This window comes from Rhopilema esculentum, chromosome 5 (assembly GCF_057945365.1).
Source record: "Rhopilema esculentum isolate cy_ngs chromosome 5, ASM5794536v1, whole genome shotgun sequence".
NCBI classification, from domain to species: domain Eukaryota; kingdom Metazoa; phylum Cnidaria; class Scyphozoa; order Rhizostomeae; family Rhizostomatidae; genus Rhopilema; species Rhopilema esculentum.
The window spans coordinates 5,631,348-5,650,298 of NC_142819.1; the positions used below are offsets into that span (position 1 = coordinate 5,631,348).

General features: G+C 34.9%; 1 protein-coding gene across 1 annotated transcript; it reads left to right on the forward strand.

The window, feature by feature from the left end:
* Positions 1-2,173: 2,173 nt before the first annotated feature.
* Positions 2,174-17,541, forward strand: LOC135690148 (signal transducing adapter molecule 1). Its single transcript, XM_065207627.2, has 19 exons — positions 2,174-2,369; positions 4,705-4,789; positions 5,706-5,781; positions 6,325-6,420; positions 7,216-7,295; positions 7,751-7,814; positions 8,758-8,821; positions 9,592-9,626; positions 9,927-9,983; positions 10,221-10,321; positions 10,989-11,080; positions 11,795-11,866; positions 12,582-12,610; positions 12,867-12,954; positions 13,289-13,343; positions 14,235-14,297; positions 14,725-14,827; positions 15,304-15,405; positions 15,800-17,541. Exons 1-19 carry the CDS (start codon positions 2,327-2,329, stop codon positions 16,022-16,024), a joined length of 1,530 nt encoding a protein of 509 aa, XP_065063699.2. The 5' UTR covers positions 2,174-2,326; the 3' UTR covers positions 16,025-17,541.
* The last annotated feature ends 1,410 nt before the right edge of the window (positions 17,542-18,951 follow it).

The following is an 18,951-nucleotide window of genomic DNA, read 5'->3' on the forward strand; positions in this document are numbered from 1 at the left end:
TTCTATTTGTTAGGAGAAAAAAAGGTGAAGAACAGACTTTTTGACCTTGATTAGAACTTATTTTTAGAACTTTTTTAGATATCCGTTTAGAACTATCCGTTTTACAAACTTGGTGAGCCATACCCAAGTAGAGCTCATCCTTGTATTTGGTCTAAATATAATGAGAAACTGCTTGGTTAGGTGTGATATTTTGGCTTTGCTTCTTTGATTTCTAAACTTACATGTGGGAGATTCCTGTTGGTAAAGAAAAGAAAAAATAAAACAAAGACAAAACACATGCATTTATTTCACAACATGAAGTATAAAACTTTGAACTTCCACCAAAGAGGTACTCCTGTTTGATGACAAATCTAAAAACTGCTAAATGTTGGTATAAATGTTAGTTGGTAGGCCAGTTGGTCCACCACATCAAGCAATGCTCCGTTATCTAACACCTACAATCCTTGCCAAAATTGTTGGAACACTTGCGCATAGCTGAAGCTTTTTTTGAAAAATTCCCCCCTACCCCCCCATTACAATGTTGTTCAATTGGGCTGTTTCCATCCTGAAGGTAAACTCTCTTCAATGAAAGCTGTATGAAAGTATTGAGAAAATGAATCAACATTGTACGGGGGGAGAGGTCGAAATTGTTGAAGCGGCAGTGATTTTTGGTAAAGTAGTTTTAGACTTTGTTTACTTGCATGCTGCAATGGGAAGGCGTTCAAGTTATTTTTGGCAAGGATTGTAGTTACAGCACTGCCTTATTGGAAAAGTTGTAAGCAATAATAAGCATACATTTGTATCCAGTGGCCTAGCCAGGGTTGAAAGATTAGGAGGCAAAGAGGTGTCCGACAACAGGGGGTCCGAGACAAGGGAAATTTTTTGCTGACCACACCCTCAAGAATTTGGGAAAACGCCCCATTTTTTAAACGCATTTGGAAAAGCTATGGCTTTTTTACGATGGTTGGTGATGGTTGGCTAATCAAACACATTTACCGTCATCTGTAGCTTTTTGTGGCTGACCCCATTCTACATATGTCTATTTCCTTAACAATTCCTCTAACGGTTATATTTCGAATTGTGTAAGGCAAGGAAGCTCTACGTGTAAAAACTGACTTTCCAAAGTTGTAAGCAGATATCTAAAGATAATAAACAGTATTCAAAAGATTCAAATCAAGTCCTGAGCAAAATCTGCAAATTCGCCGATAAGCATTTCAGAATCCAATTTTTAAGCATTTTAGCATTTTGTTTCTATTTATTGGAAATGTCTAAAGAACGTGAAGGACTTTTCTATATCAATCCTAAACGAGGGAAAATTCCGTAGTGGCACAGAAGAGGGATCCCTGTGAGCAAATTTTTGCAATCACGCTCTTTATATCAGCTTAAAATGCATTTCAGAAATTTCTCACAGTGGTTTGCTCGCAGTCGTTTGCTAACGTTTTAATTTTGTCTGAAATACCACCCCACCCCCCACACCCCACCCTGAAGTACTTATTTTAATTGCAGATTCAATATTTTCTCTGACACCAACTCTCTGCGCATTGAAGGAGGCGGCCGCCCCCAATTGCTCCCTCTCGCTACGTTACTGTCTGAAACATATAGAAGTTTACTCATTATTAATATATTAACATTTGGCTTGAAATCTTATATAAATAAATCCTGGAATCTTATTCTAGTTATATGATCTGGCATCATTTCTTTATATAGAAAGAAAGAGAATCCAAGAGAGCTGGAGCCTGTTTTTTAAACAACTGAAACTGAAATTCGGTACCTGTCCTTTCACGTCACAGTTGTTGTTCTGGTGCTGACTTTTTACTTACTCTGCTTCAATAAAAAAAATTCTGACCTATCTTATGAAGATAATGGTAAAGTATTGACAATAGTCTATGCTGCCCCAAATTTCTGGATTATAAGGCACTGCGGAGCTTTGAGAAAAATGGGGATCTAAAAGGGGGGCTAAAACATTAAGGGTGAGTAAAAATTGGTTTGACTGGTGATTCATTGGTAATTTTTCTTAATAGGTGGGAGCTATAGCCCCCAGTCTCCTTTGCGATGTCTGATTATTGTTCCTTGCCCCCAAATTTCAATATCCCCAACCGCGGGCTCTCACGAAAATATGCTCCACCGCATATGCCATATTCGATTAACTCTGTCGTATGATGACGTAATTACAGCTGTTTTCCTGCGGAATAGCTGACTGAACCGGAGGAGACGCGCAGAAACAAAAAGATGGCAGAGTGAGTTTGCGGTGGTCAGCCGAAACGAAGACAAATCAAGGATATTTTGACATAGATATTGAGAAGAAAATACAGTGAAGATATTCTTTCGCGTCTAATAATTTCCCAAAATGCCGCTCTTTGGTTCCTCTTCGATGTTTGACCCTGAAGTGGGTGAGTATTTTAGCCGCAGGAAGCCATTGTTAGGCCAGCAGTGTTTAGCATAGAATAATTTTATCATTAAAAACTAATGGGCCTCAGACTAATCTAGGCCTTTAGCTGATATATAATGCTAAGTAGATCTTAAATAAAAAGAGTGAACATTTGATTGAGCTTTATCAGCAGACTTCTGACAGGAATTTGATAATAGAAGAGGAAGTATTCCACACCAGCATTTTCGTAACTCTTCATCATCAGGCTCTGTTGTTATTGCATATTATAGTCCTAGACGAGGTCCTAGATATATTACCAGTTGGATTATAAAATATGCTGTTTTAATTTAAATGTTTAACCACTTAAATTCTTTGGTTTTTCCATTCCTGAATTCAATGGTGAAGCCAGCTCTGGATAGTTGGTCATGCACTTTGGCAAATAAAAAAATAATTGGGGTTTTTGGCACCACAGCAAAATACCCAATTAAAGTTAAAGCTAGATCAGTTCCCTTGAGAAAAGTGTTATCAGCTATTGTGAAAATGCCAAAAAAGCCTTGGTGGGCATAAAACTATTAACAATTTCCGAAAAATAATTTTCAGAACATTCTTGAGACATGTTTTGAAGAAGCCTTGGCTTTAGGTGCCAAACTTGTTCTTATATTCTAAAATTCGGTTTTTAAATTGTCTTTAATGTTAACTGTTTTTAAGATCTGACATTGAATTTATTCATATTTACTGTTTCAAGAACTGTTTGATTCAACTAATTAAACTGTCAGCTAATGAAGGAAGGTTTTTTAAGATAACACATAAATGTGTAATTGAGGATATTACAAAATGCTAAATAAGGTAACAGAAGGAATTTGATAGATGTTTAATGCCATAAAAATGCTGTAAAGCAAGGAATAACAACAAAACTTTTTGATGTAATTGTGTTCTTATACAAATAAAACAAATGTTTGTTGAAAGAAGATTTCTATATCAGGCAATAGGTGGTATAAACAAGCTTTGCTTATGTGTTCGAAATTTCATTCAGGGGATTTGAAAGACACAAATTAATCACAAAATTAGTCAGGTTAGGATTAAGCATTTCACAGATTGTCTCAGGTTGCAACAGAAGCATGGAGGCATGGAGGCAAGCTTAAGCTAACGCTATACATTATAATGCTTAATTATCATAAGGCAAAGGCTGACAGGAGGAATATTTTTTCCACAAGGAATCAAACTCCAGTTTGCTGCTTCAAAAACCAAGGCTCATTCCAAAGAGCCAAAGGAGTTAGTGAAATCAGGGAATAATTTTTGAAGCCAATGCAACCCTTGGTTATTAAAGGGTAATATTTACCCTATATGTAGCCTTTAGGCCAAAACGAAAACGAAGGTTTTCCCATTACTCTGTTTTGTCCGTTTTGGTATCCTTTGTTTAAGCTCATCTTGAAACTGAAAATGAGCGAATTCTTTTTTAATTGACTCCATTTTCGATTTTCTCATTAAAACAATTCGTTTCTAAATGACCCTGTTCTCCAATGACTTCTTTTTCGCTGTGTCCATTAAAATGATTTGTTTTCAATCGTTTTTGGTTGATAACTTGGAACATCATTATAAATGTCTCCGTTTTTGAGCATATTAATGGGAACCAAAATAAAAAACAATTCATTCAGCTCCGTTTTCCTATAAAAGCGGAGCAATAGGAACAGGGCCTGATTTCCAACGGACGTTGGTCAAACAGGGCCCTCTTTTTGTTTTATTTGCTAAAAGCTATTTTTGTCTGTTTTTTTCTTTAACTTTGCTGAACAGAATTTAAACTTCGTCATGTGTCTTAAGTCACTGAAACCTCTCTATATCGCAGAGTACTGTTCAGGATAACTCCTGAGGGAAACACGAACATAACTATACAATGTGTAGCATTCAGTTCATTTCAAAAGTTTTGTCACGTTTAATGTTTCAATAGAAGACCTTTATTGTTCTGTGTTAATAAAAAAATTTGATTTGCACCCCCACTCTGATCATGCGAGTTTTTTACCGCGCGCGTTGATTTTTGAATGTGAAAGCCCTTACAAAGGATAAAAGATATTGTATTTTAGCAACATGATTGTTTATAACAGGGGTTGGCAATGGCGAATTCCATGTACTACACCAACACTAGAGATTTCACCAGATAGCCAAGGCATTTTTTTGCTGTTTCTGCTTCAAGCCTTCGTGAGAACCATTTTGATTGTTTATATATAATCATAAGACATCAGTTAAATATATATATAGGATATTATATATAGGATGAGTTAACTTTTTTTAGTCCTTTGCTACTAAAGAATAATTTGTTATCAGAAATATGTGCAATACTTATATGTTGTTTTCAAAAACAGAAAAAGCGACTGATGAGTGCAATACAGCTGAAGATTGGCAAGCTATTATGGACATTTGTGACAAGATGAAAACTTCGCCAAATGGGTATGTAAATGCATTATAGTAATATAATAGTGGAAATGATCGCAATGAATAATTTGGAACTACTGATAATATTTTTTCAGATTTCAAGGTTTGAAGATGAAGGTAATCATAAATTTTGGCCTGAAGTTTTGTAAATAATCTAGGCAAGGAAAACAGCAAGTTCTTTTATGAAATGAAGACTATTTCTTTTATTATTTATTTATCAGCTGGATTTGGTCTTTTTCAAGATGAGATTTCCACTTCAATTAAAAACAATACAGCTGAATACTTTGAGGCAAAAATGCATTAGAGCTGTAAAATAGATAAGATGTCTGCCAGTAAGAGAAGATGTCTGCAAAAAATGATAGAAGTAGTTTTCAAAATTATAAATGTTTAAAATTATCCTATGATAAACCCAATAGTACCTATAAGTTTAATGTTGGTGTCCCATAATGTTTGCTAACATTGTGTCATTTTTTCTGTTTTTGTTCATGTGGTCAAAATACATTTTCTCAGAAATTGAGGTTATTAAGAAACTATGAACTTAATTCATGGTTTATGGTCTTGGTTGCTTTGATGTGTTTTATGTTTTTATGTTATGTATTAAAAAGATTCAATTTTAGGTCGTAACTGAAGGAAATATATCTATGTAGCTAGTAACTGAAATATTATGTATTTATGCAATATACTTTTTAAGAAGTAAAGATTTCTCACCTTATGTTTTGATTTAGCAATCAACAACATATATGTTTTCATTATCTTGCCTATGGTGGCAGAAAATAATGAAAAAACAACACAAAGGCCTATTTCTAGTAAAAATAGTCTTCTTCTAAGATAGTGTAAAATATTGTATAAATAGGATCAAGGGCATGGTTATATATCTTTGACTTTGTCCTAATTAGAAATATGTTTGCAATCCTTTTATTTTAACTTTTAGTCCAAAGGAAGGAATGAGAGCTATAATGAAAAGAATCTCTCATGTGGTACCTCATGTTTCTATGCAGGCACTGACTGTAAGTTATTTTGCTTTTTAGTTACTTAGGGCATGAGTTTTGTATTTCAGCATCCAGTTTTTTCTAGGCATCAGTTACCATAAGAGGCATCAATTTTTGGTTTGATTGATTTTATTTTGTTCTTGCTTGTAAAGTATAATTAAAGCAATATGTGTAGGTAAAATGAAAAAAATTTGGTTTGCTAAAGATCTAGTTTGAGAAAACTTAACAGCTGCTTCGCAAAAATGAAAAAATTATTTCCATTCTTGTCCTGTAGGTTGATTTGAATCGTCTCTGTACATTTTATTTTTCAAATATTTCACAGTGATTTCCATAAGTGCTATCTAGCCAATATAGTCAATCTGTTCTCAGTATTTTTTTCCTTGCAAGGTCTTATGTACGTATGCATTTGTTTGATGTATAATGTATCTAATAGGGTGTTGCCTTATAATTGTTTAGGCACCAAAAAGTTGCACCTTGAACTTGTCAAAGTGAAAATTCCTGTATAAACAAAGTGTTACAAATGTATTATATCAGACAAATTGTTCCTCTTCTACTTTGTAGCTTCTAAGTGCATGTGTAAATAATTGCGGAAAACCTTTTCAACTGGAGCTTTGCTCAAGAAATTGGATAAATGAAGCTCGTGTTGTAATTCAGAGGGTATGAAAACTAATTTGTTTTAGTAATGTCATGTTCTATCAAGAAGAATCTTAAGATGGGGCAGGGAGGAGGAAGGGTTGCTCCTAGCATCATTTTGCCCTGAATTGTTTTATTTTGGTAATAAATCAGAAGCTGAAACAGTTGTTCATCCAGTGCGAGGCAAGCTTGTCTATAAACCTTCTATATTTAAGTTGATACAGCCTGGTCAAAATTCATGATTATTTTTTTAATCTGAAAACATGACTGAGTCTTCTTCAATCATATCATAGCTTTCATTGAAATGTTGATCACAGTTTGGGTTTGTCTTTTTTAAATGAAACTCATCATTTTAGTTGCTGTTGTCCCCATGTAATCACAAACTAAATTATTGTTATTTGCAGTATTATTTTTATACAGTAGGTTAGTAAAAGTATTTCCAACCTCTTCTTCTAGATGACTAAAAATAACCCTTGTGAAGTAAAAATTCCATTTTGTAAACTTAGTAGTTAGCTACCGCACCTTATTGCTTGAATTTCATTGCATTCTGCCCCTTACCAAACTAAAGCCATTATATATCAGGTTCTATCAAAATAGCTATTAATCCTAATAGTCTGCAGCTAGCATAGTTATCTTTACTCTAATCAGATAAAGGTAGTGATATATTTTGATTTAATGTATATTACCCTGAAATACAGTTAGCCTGGGATACCTGTAAAAATCCAAAGCATATTAGAAATGATCTTTGTTGGCCTGTCCTTTGCTTGCTTATATTCATTTGTTGTTTGATGTTCAAAAATGGTATGCATCCTTGTTTAGGGCCATCCAAAAGTGAGTGAGAAGCTAAAAGAACTTATTGAACAATGGGCAGAAGAATTCAAGAATGATCCCCAATTGAAGTGAGCTTTTACAACCTGCTTTTTTTTGCAGTGAGCCCTAGAGGTTGTTTGAAAATCAAAATGATCTGGTTTAACTTTCTTCTGATTATCATCATGTTATGTGAATTTGGTTCAAGGGCAAGTCCTTCTCACCAAGCAAATGTGTCAATTTAATCAATAATTTGTAAACCCATTTCTTTCTGAGGTGCTATAGAGGTATTAAAATATGGCATCTTTTTTGCAAAGCTCCTGTAATATATCACTAAAGCAAATTTACTTATGGCACTTCTGGTTATAACATTACTTTGGGGGGCTGTTAGCTTTCTTCTCTAATAGAATATTTGCTTCTTCATCGTTCTGTAATAACCTTATCTGTGACAATTTTGATTTACATGATTTTGCTAACTAGTCTAAACACCAATTTTGTGAAGTAAAGTCATTGTAGCACAATTGACTTAGTTTTCCCTTCTTTTCAGTCTACTTCCTCAGTTTTATCGCAAGCTGAAATCAGAGGGTATTAGTTTTTCAAAGTCTGAACCAGTAAGTTAATTTGCATTAGGCTTGATGCAAACCCATGATTTACTTTATTCATTTGATTCTTTGAAGCAGGTGTTAAATATATCTTAACACATGGTTGCCTGTTGAGATCTTCTTTATCCTATCAAATGTTAAACCCAAAACAATAAACAAAGAACTGTGATTTTCAGCACAAGTGTGTTCAGCTTCTACTGTGTTGAGCATCATTAAACAGTTGTTCCTATGCTACAGTTAGTTAGCTAAATAAGTTTACAGAACTCTTGACCTCTAACACAGCAAGACGTTCTCTCACAGTAATTGCTTTCTATCTATGTCGTTTATTAGCACTGTCTTCTATTTTCCACAGCAGCATTTCTATTTTCAAGGTTTTTTTTTAAAATCAGTTTTAAAAATCCCTAATAACCATTTTTTCCGCAAGCAGATGGATGGAGGGATGACAGACAAAATCTACTTTCGTTTAATTAAGTTACAGTTTCTCGGATATAATCGGATCCCTTAGTGGCTCTGCTACTGCAATCACATCAATTTGTAAAGACACCCTTTGCAGCAGCCCTCAGTTTCAACCACAATCTCTAGAATTGTTGTTGACAGTAAAGTTTTCTATCTAATTAGCTGACACTGTCCGGGAAAATGTTTTTCCTCTAGTTAATGCCATTCTTCTTGGCCTTTTGCTATGGTCAGCATTGAATGCTCTTACATTTATATGATCTGCTTTGTATTTCTGCACTTTTTATGGTAATAAGACTCCTGATTTTTCAGTTTGGTCTAAAGAGTGTTGTGATGTGGCAACTTAATTTTTCTGTTTATATAAGTTGTCATATAAACAGCCATTCTGTGCTCTGCCAAGTTTTTCGCTATAATTATCATTTATCATTTGTTCTTTGATTTTTAGATATTTGAAATGTGTCTTTTACAACTTGACCTTGAGTGTAAACATTTTTTGTAGGATACCAAAGTAAAATCAAAGAAGGAAGAGCTAGAATTCAAGGAGGATATTGATCTAGCTATTGGTAATTCTCCATATCAATTTCATACTAGCTCTTTCCAACTCAGTGCAGTGCCTGCACCACAGGGGGTCCATGGGCTCCCCTGTTTTTCACAAAATAAAAGAATAAAAACAGCTTAAACTGATTCTATAGATAAACCTTGCAACGAATAAATTGAACAAAAGTACACAAAGAAAACAGCGTCATTAAACTGTTGCCATGATAGGGGGCTACATGGGGCAAGAGCAAACTTTCTTTACTTTGCTGGCCCCTCCAGTTTAGAATAAGTGGTGCGGGCCCTGCAGTGCGAAGGAATACCTTCAGTGTCGAACTAGTTTTGGTAACAGCAAAGCGAGCATAATAAAGAGGCTACAGCTCATATTCTTACTAATTCACATCCTATTCCAATTTATTTGCACATCAACGATTGGCCACTTATATTCCATCCTCTCTAACATATAGCTCAACCGGTTTTTTCCGGTTTTTCCGGTTTATTTCCGGTTTATTTCCGGTTTATTTCCTGAATCGTTGTTCGTTGTTTACTCCTTTTCTAACATTTTGCAGGCAGTGGTGGACATTTGCTCAAATATTGGGGGGGGGGGGGGGCAAGTCTATTATTTGAAAAGACGACGTTTCATTGCATTTGACATTGTTTTAGAACAAATGACAATTTTCTTCCAAAATATTGGGGAGGGTCCGCCACTGTTTGAAGCTCTTTGCAAAGGAACTTCTACTCCTGGTCTATCTTTAAAAATGTTCGATTTAATCAAATCTAGCTATGATCTTTCTTTCAGCATTGTCATTGCACGATTCAGCCCCTGTCAGCAAGGTTTGGATTCTCTAATATTTCTATATCAATATTTGAATCCAAAAAGTTTTAAATGTATTTATGTTTATATAGCTTGCTGTAGGTATCAGTCGAACAATCTATTATTAGATATTTGATAGTGATAATGTTTAGAAATTTGATTTGCAAATAATATTTTGAACATTTTTGTCAGCCATTAAATGTTATCTATAGCCGTTATGTCATAAATCTATAAATGTCATATAGATTAATCACAGTTATCAGAAGAAAAAACCGTAAGAGAGGATGTATCATTTGAAAAGGTATTTCATTCTTTCATAGGGTTCTACACAAAATTACAACCCACCTGCTAGTAGCCCGGCAATATCTGCTCCCGAGGTAATGAAACAATAAAATATTTGTTCTGCTTTCATTGCATTTTATTTGGCAGAAATGATTTGTTTTTCCTTTGACTGGGAATCATAAGTGTTTTTTACGGTCGACGTTGATTAAAAACAGTTGCAATTTAATGCATGTATGTTATTGAATTTTGGCCTCGATTGCTTTTGATAGCACCCCTTCATTACCCAATTTTTATTATTTATACAGGAGAAGTTTTTGCTTTTTCTTGTTTAGCGAGAACCCCGTAAAGCTAGAGCCTTATACGACTTCGAAGCAGCAGAAGATAATGAACTGTCATTCAAATCTGGCGAAATTATTCTTGTTTCTGATGACAGGTAAGCCAAATATGTTAGAAAAATTCTTATGTTCTTGTATTCCCAATCAGAATTAGTTAACAGTTAACATTATCTGGTAATGAGCCTTTAAGATCAGCTGTTAATCAATTTATTGAACAATTGATTTTGCCAGTTGCTTCTTGTCTGAGTCGGTTTGAGAATCGATAGTTGTTGCAGAGGTGCAAAGAGATGTAAGCTTTATACTATAAATAGTATCCAAAAGACATTGGTACTTTATGTGTGTCATCCAATATTTTGCTGGATATGATCCACTTTTTACTGTGGCATACTTATTGCATGCACGATTTATGTTGTTCTGTTATGTGAATTATCCTCTATTTTGCTTGAACGTTTTAGTTAAGATGAATGCCATTTCATTCATGCTATAAAGTTAAACTGGGCGTTAATCCAGGGTACCTGCCGGTGGCACACATTACAGTTTATTAGTAATCTTATAGAGGAATCTTATCACAAGCTCTTGATTCTGATGAGCTGTGTTGACTTCATCCGAAGTTTTAAATTTCCGTTCAGCTTTATCAGACATTGTGTCTGTGTATGTAATACATTCCATTCAATAATGACAAAGATTGAGAAAACGCAGTTAGAGGAAAACTGTCGTTTGTGTGTAGGTTGTTATGAATTTTGACTATGTTGTATTTTTATTCAGTGATCAAAACTGGTGGAAAGGTCAAGGAACTCGCGGGGAAGGCCTGTTTCCAGCTAATTTCGTCACGACAGATTTGACTCAGCCACCACCAGGTATAAATATCGGCATGCTGATACCTTACTTATGAATCTCGTTTATTATCCGTCAAAAGCATAGGTTCCAAATCTTTGATTGGCTAAGAGTTCTGATTACATTCAAATTCTCCATACCATATTGACCAATCAGAGGTCAAGAATTTGACAACAAACGTGACTCGCAGCTAGCTTTAGCTAGATTTGGAACCTATGCTTCCGTCAAATAGTCGCTTTTTGGTACCTTTGTCTATCCTTCTTCAATATCTCTTTATATCCTACAATGCTAATTTTTGTCCACGCCCATAGTTTACTCAATTGCTTTTCCATTTTAACTTTTTCCATTCTGCAATCATGAAATGTCCAGAGAAGTATAAGTTACTGTTTACCAGTCGGCATCACCATAACAGCACCTTTTCTACCCCCCCCCCCCCCCAAATCCATCCTCAAGCCTGCATATAGTCATACAGTGCTTGATGGTATATAGGGAGAGCTTTATACGCTTTGGTGTGTGGAACCGTATGGTTTTAAAAAGCAAGCCATGTTCAACGATGTTTCATCAATCAATGCTAGTTGGTTTTTTGTGTCATACTCGTTGGCTTTGTCAATACACTTAAACTTTCTTAAGCAACATTGGTTTCTTTGTTTTACTAGAATCAATCGTTAGGCTCATTTTTATTTGTTTAAAATATTTTCTAAGCAATCAACAGAAAAACCTTATCCTGCCTTTTTTAGAAGAACCAAAAAAAGAGAAGAAAAAAGTTAGATTTAGCGATGAAACAGAGCAAAAGAAAGAGAGAATCAAAGGCAAGAATCTTTATTTATTTAAACAGTATTCATTGAATGTATAACTTTTATTTCTTCAAGCTTTTCTTTTGAGCTGTACGTGAGAGGTGTACCTAATGGAACATATCACAAAAAAGTATTTCATATCAATGTTGAATATACGAAATGCTATGTATATAGAACAATGCAATTTTTTCTAGTGATCACGGCTGGCATTAAATATTCTAAATTGTCCCTATAAATATTTAAATCGAAGCAAAAATGTTGAGACAATTGCAACTAAAAATCATTCGCCCCCCGCCGTCCCCTCAAGTCAATGTTGTTAAGAGAATGTTTAAGCCTGTGTGCATCATAATGTACACTGTGATTATTGAACCAAACTCTTGACATCACGAAAAGGGGGTGAGGGTCATTGGTGTGTGTGATTTAAAAACAAATCGCACGATTTCATTTTTTGGACAAATCGCACAATTGCACAACTTCACCCTCATCTATATCCTGTAGGATTGCAAAGGACTGACTTTATAACCTCTTATAAAATTTTGTCGTTTTTTATTTGTTTTTATAACTTACTTTTTTGGTTTGCATTTAGTTTTCATTTTTTGGACAATCGCACAATCGTACAACTTTACCCTCTTCTGTATCCTGTAAGATTGCAAAGGACTGACTTTATAACCTCTTATAAATATTTTGTCGTATTTCATTTGTTTTTATAACTTACTCCATTTCTTTGCAGCTACACGACCAAAAGTGGTAATTAGCGAGGTATGTTGATACTGTCGTTGTAAATATGTATTTTGGGTTTGCGATAAAAGAAATTCGTTATAATAAGTGAACATTAATTTATCGAAATAGATTAATAGCCAATGAGTTTCTGTTGAATCAAGTTGGATGGGAGTGTTCTCTAGCACATCTGGTAGTATTCCAGTGTTACCCAGTACTGGAGTTCTAGGAGAGCTGCCTTTTTGCAATTCTGCTTTAACAAAAGGTAGTTTCATTGCATAGTGTTTTCGATCCCTAGGAAAAATTAGAGTCTTGTCTTGCAATGCTAAAGAATGCTAGTCCAACTGAAGAGGAAGATGAGGAGGAAACAATTAGAGAATATGAAGGTACGTTTTCAACAATTTGTGAAGTTTTATCCAGTCGATAAATAGAGACTGCAGCTTAAGGATGAGATGTAAAAAACCAAATGCACTGCAATATTAAGTATTTTTCTTATATTTGCCTTTGTCCAGCTTACACTCTACATATACGTGGCTGATTCTGTCTTCTATTTTTCTATTAGATTCTTTGCACCCCTTCTTTGAATTCAACAGTGATTAATGAGAAATTTTTATTATTTCTCTAAGAGGAATTATCCCACTTTCAATTTACCTGAGTAGCGTCTACCATTTATTTAGGTTAAATAACAGGTTGACCAATTTTTCCTGTTTCATTTTATAGAAAATTGTATGGAAATGGCACCGCTGATAGAAAAGAAAATTACAAATTCTGAAAGGTAATTTAATTATACGTGGCTTCGGCAATTGAAATGTAATGAAAAGCAGTTTTTAAAAAAATATTTTGGCTACTGAATTTTCAATTTAGCTCTTCCATTATCTATTTGCAAGTTTTAATGCGTCTTGTTTCCTCTTAACATCCAACCTATTTTTTCAACTGATATAGCCTGGACATGAAATTTCAATTCTGTATTATTGTAAATCATAGTTTATTTTGATCTATGGTTATTGAATTGTTATAATGAAGATGTATTTATATAATGATGTCTTTATACTTTAGTAATTGTAAATTGATTTTGATGACCTCCGTTCTCTTGGTTGTCTGCCGTTTGGCATGTTCAGCGTCACTCACGCCATCCATCCTGATCTTCAGTCCTTCGCTTGATCTTCTGTTTTGTTTCTGTTCTTCTGTTTTCTTTCTTCTTTCGCCAATCATCTAGCAATTTCATCTTCCTTCCTGACCCCATTTTTTGGTTTAACAGTCCTTTAACAGTTCTTCGATGACATCCCTTAGTAGACCCTACTGTCTTATAACGAAACCAATTCCCTTCTTTTGTCGATTGTAAATGGTTGAGAACATAATACTTTTCTCGCCAATCCTTTGCAATACTTTCCTCCTCTTTCAATCCAACTTATCTTTTCCATTCTTCCCCAACCTAAACCGCGTCTGAGATCTCTAACGTACATCTGAGATATTTCTCCAAAGAGCCTTCCAAGATATTACACGACTTTTTTCCAAAGCAATGTTTTTAAACTGCAGGACGAAAAGCTGTGATTTCTATACAAAGCGTTTGCATTTTGGGGTAAAGATTACTCCAAACCCTTAATCTGCCTTTTTTGAATTATCACAATAAGGGACAAATATTGATTGATTATGCTTTCCTTTTTAGAAAACAATTAGAACTGAACGAGTTAAATCAAAAATTTATCCAAGCTATAACAATGTATCAACAGTGAGTATAGTTTGCTTTAAAATCTCAAGTTTAGGCACACTTCAATTTACGGTACTCTACACTAGATTAAAAATTTATCACCTTATGTTTATAAATATTTTGTGAATAGTGAATTGATCCTTATTCTCCCTCGCATACATGAATGCCTATATGGTATCATAATTTACTCGAAGGTGTCTGTCTAGTGCGGTCTAGTATGCAACCTTATTCGAAATCCTGCCTAATATTTTGACATATTGACAATCCTATTGTCTTCCTGAATATTAAAATACAGTATTTCCTACCTTTATAGTTCATATTTTCTTTATTCCAACCTTACAGCACAAATCTCAAACATCGTTTTCCATGTTTTTATTTTCTTTTACAACTAATAGTGGTCTTTTCTCACAGTCGTTTGTAAAACAAATATGTTTTGCTTTAATTTTAGGAGTATGAAAGAACCACTGCCTGCTCCCACCATCCCAGCTTACAATTCACCACAGATGCAGTATCAAGGAATGCCCGGCTATTCATCCCCATATCAGCAAGCTGTAAGTCTATTTCTCCTAGAGATTTGCATCTCTAAATGGTTGTTGGTGTTTTATTATGGTGTTTTTATTAATGAAACGGTGTAACCTATAACAACAGAGCTTATTCGTCGCCTCGTTGAGCGTTGACTCAGCCCTACCTTTCCATGTCACTAAACCTCTTGATGCCTTTGCAAATATTTTTAGACGTTACCCTCACTCGAAATAAAAGTTAATTCCAAGCATTATATCGAAGCATATTTATAGCAACTTGAAATATTAGACCGTGAACTCATTTTCGTTATCAAAGCGATTTCCTTCCGTTCAAAATGCACGTTTCTTTCAACGTAATGTGTATTGATCCAATTTTATTACAATCTTTTGAATCTTGTCGATATATTTTCTTGTTTATAACTTTCTGTTATTATTTCTGACCCATCTATTACTTTTCTGTATCACTTGATGTCTGTTAATATCATTTCGTTTTTCTTTTTTTATAGCAAGCCCAGCCACAGATGTACGGTGGGGCTCAGATGCCCCCTGGGAGTATGCAGGGTAATTTACAATATTCCTCGATGGTAATGGGCCAACCGGTATCGATGGTACGTTTTTGTCTCAGAATTCATCCGCAGTTGCCAGTTTGTTTACAGACACGTATTTATTGCTCGGCTCAAGTTATGCTGGAGACCCTCACATACTGTCAGATTGAAAGCGATTTTGTTTACTGGAAAATGCTCGGCACAACAAAAAAACCTTGGTCTTTAGCTTGTCAACATTTCCTCAAATTCAAAACAGCTGCTTTTTGATTTAACAAATTATTTAATCGTGGTCAGATATTGTTGTAAGTTTTCACATTTATTTTTAAGAATGATATATTTAATGCGTTACTCGTATTTGTGAAATGGACACGCAGTAAAATCTACAGATGTGTTATAAATAAGTGTTTCCTTCTTTGCATGTTTAAAGTGAATACACGTGTCACTTCTCTTGTTGCAGGATGCTGCTTATTCGAGTCAAGGTCCCCCAAGTATCGGTGCACAGCCACAGTTCCAAGGATATAGCCAAGACATACAACAAAACACAGGGTATCAAGACGCAGGATATTACATGGCGGCTAGTACCCAGGACTCCTATGCTCAATCGCGGCAAACCGCTGCTTATGATTACAATCAGCAACAGCAGCAACAGCAATTGTATTCTCAAGCCGCTGTATACCAGTAGGATCTCGCACGGCAATGGTTAGCTTGCTAAATTTGTATTTAATGCAGTAAAATTATATCTAACTGTACATTAGGCGATTGGCAAACTGCTTTAAGTAAATTCTTTGCAGCATATGTTAACTGTTGTTTATTGAAGTGCTGTTTAGCTTTTAAATTCATTGGATGTTTAGAGAGCTGTCCTAAATTTAAAAGCTGTTCTGCTACATCATGTCGTAATAAAGGATAGTAAGTATACTGCACCTGAAAACGGTTATGAATTCACCACATCAACTCTCTCTTGTATACTAAAGTATACTATTTTATTTTCCTTTTATTGTATTATATTTTTGGTCTGGGGAAAGAGACAAGACTGCACATGTCCCAACTTGCAAGCTCGCCTACCGTACACCGAACCTAACAGAGCTTTTTAGTTGGTCATATTTTATTAATTGTGTTGTAAATTAGGTGGTAGACCGTCTAGTCTGACAGCTTTTTGTTCTGTGAAAAATTTTTGTGCGTTCGTTCACCTTGTTAGAGCTAAGAGTTCATTGCATTTGGTAAATCCAAGGTAGCAGTTATCGATTGAATACCCGCCAGTGGAAACCCAAAAATGAAGTTAGGCAACCTCAGTAAACTACAGAGGAAGATGTGTTGCCTGATGCAAAAGATTGCATTTTAGTTCCGGCGGTTTGAGTCAAAATCTCATTCTAAGAGTTTGGAGAACCTAAACTAAAGTTGTCTTCTATTGTTAGCATTACATGGAAAACCTTGTTACTATCTTTGTCTTTATTCCTGTTTCAATTTGTTTTTAAGCATTCACTGAGTGTTCCACCCGATTGTCTTTTAGCCTTATTTTAAAGCCAGATTTTTCTTTTTGTGCTGGATCCTTTTTTCAGTACTTTGGAGTCTGCCTGTCAAGTTAGAATAACTCCAAAGTAAAAGCTGTGTACATAATATTGTTGTAAGGATTTTCTTCTCGTTTTTCCCGAAAAGCTTATTATTTATATGGGAGTATGGTAACGAAACTTTTTCAGGATGAGCCTCTCTCCTTTAATATGTTTCGTGGTGCTTCATTGAAAATTTGTGTCTGCAGTAGCTTAAATTCCTATAAGTTTACTGGGCATCTAGGATTTAAGTAAGCTACTATGATAGGCATATTGAAATTCATAATCAAGCTAAGCACATTTGCTTGCTTCCATTTATCTCTATCATGGCCAGTTTTCAGCAAAAGCTAAATATCTCAATTTGTTGTATGTGCTGTATTCAAATAAGCATCGGCAATAAATTTTGAATATTTCGAACTGGAAGCTGTTGTACTGACCGGCCTAGCTTGTACTGTCTAATGACTAAAATATCCAGATTTGAATGTTGTAATTGTCTTTAAATTAATGTCACTCGATTATGATTAAGGTTTATATTGTATTTTCGATTAGTTTGGTGACTTAAGTTGATAGTGCCTATATGTAGAACCATGTTGATCGTGATCGACGTATTCGTGTGAATTAACAATCAATTGTTGAAATACACTTCTATATGATATTTACTGCAATTCTTGAAATAAAGCTTGAAAATGATAGCTTCTACTATTATTAAGCATAAATAACCTGAATCCATGCTTCAATTTTTGCTACAAAGTTACTTAAAATTGTGCGTTAGCAACAAGAATTCGCGCGCTCTTTGCACACCGAAGCTCTTTCAATTATCAAAAATCTATTTGGTTCGTTTGCAGCGCTTGGAAAGTTTTATCTTGACCCCAAAAGAGCATCTGAACCGGAGTTTCCTGCTTTACGAAGAGCCAGTATGTGAAATCATGAATACATGCCCCAAGATAATTATTCATGTGCAAATCATTGTTTACTTTGTTTAATGATCAGTCCCAATTTCAAAACACACCGTTTACCAGTTGGTGGATTCAACAAGTAGACCGTTCGCAAATTTTGCAACTTGGAGATTTGATGTGATATCTTAAGATAATATTCATCATTTCAAAGGTATGGTTGATAATCTTTATTCAGGAAACTTCGTGGTAGATTCATTAAGGTTACGTTTGCAGTCTAGAGTCCATGACACCATTTTAAACGACTTTGCAACGGTACGTGCCATTGTGAAGAGATATCGAATAGGCGGCACTTACTTCATTATCATACTTATTTCAAGTCGACATCTTTCTGTAATATCTGATTAATCTTAAACAAACTGCCCCTCACAAGAACCATAGTGACGGTGACATTTCTCTCGCCCGTTTTATTTTGTTTTAAAGTTTTATTTGAAAGGCCAAAAGGGGAACTGAATGACGCCGGCGCAAAACCTTTGCTGTTAAAATTTGGTTGTAGTTGTCAAGAAAAAGTAAACGTATCTGTCACTTGCTTCTCAATTTCAAAATGAACCATAATTTGAGTGAGATCATTGGCAAGGGACATTCTTTGAAGGTTTTCTTGTATAGCGCATTTAGTTTCTGTAGGTAATATCCGGTGTAAAATTATGGCAAGGAATAATGGGCAAACCATGTTTTGTATAGGCCCTCACACTATAAATTTTGCTATTTCTGAAAATGCAAAAATAAATTCTGAGTGCATTTGTCAATATCGTTAAGGCAGATATGTAGGCCCAACCTCCTTGTAAATCCCAAAAAGTAGCCCTACTTATTCCTATTGATTTTTGATAACTTTTTCGCTAGGCCCCCTTGTTCGTTTTGAAGTAATCCCGCCTGCACTAAAGGTTTGATTAAACAGATTACGGTAGTCCCAAGGCCATAGATATATATTCCTCATTTGGTATTAACGAATAAGAGCTAGCAAGCAGTATGACTTTTTAGGCACTGATAATAAGATGTTAGATCTTTTTGTGTGCCTGTGATATCTATAAAAAAATTATGTAAAATTTGCTAAATCTAGGGCAAATTTTGAGGTGCACAAGGCACAGAATTTTAAAACGAGATGTTCTTGAATG

Coding starts and splice junctions, on each gene's coding strand:
- LOC135690148 (XM_065207627.2), top strand. CDS start 2,327: ATGCCGCTCTTTGGTTCCTCTTCGATGTTTGACCCTGAAGTGG. Junction 11,081..11,794: donor TTTGACTCAGCCACCACCAG/GTATAAATATCG, acceptor TGCCTTTTTTAG/AAGAACCAAAAAAAGAGAAG. Junction 11,867..12,581: donor AAAGAAAGAGAGAATCAAAG/GCAAGAATCTTT, acceptor ATTTCTTTGCAG/CTACACGACCAAAAGTGGTA.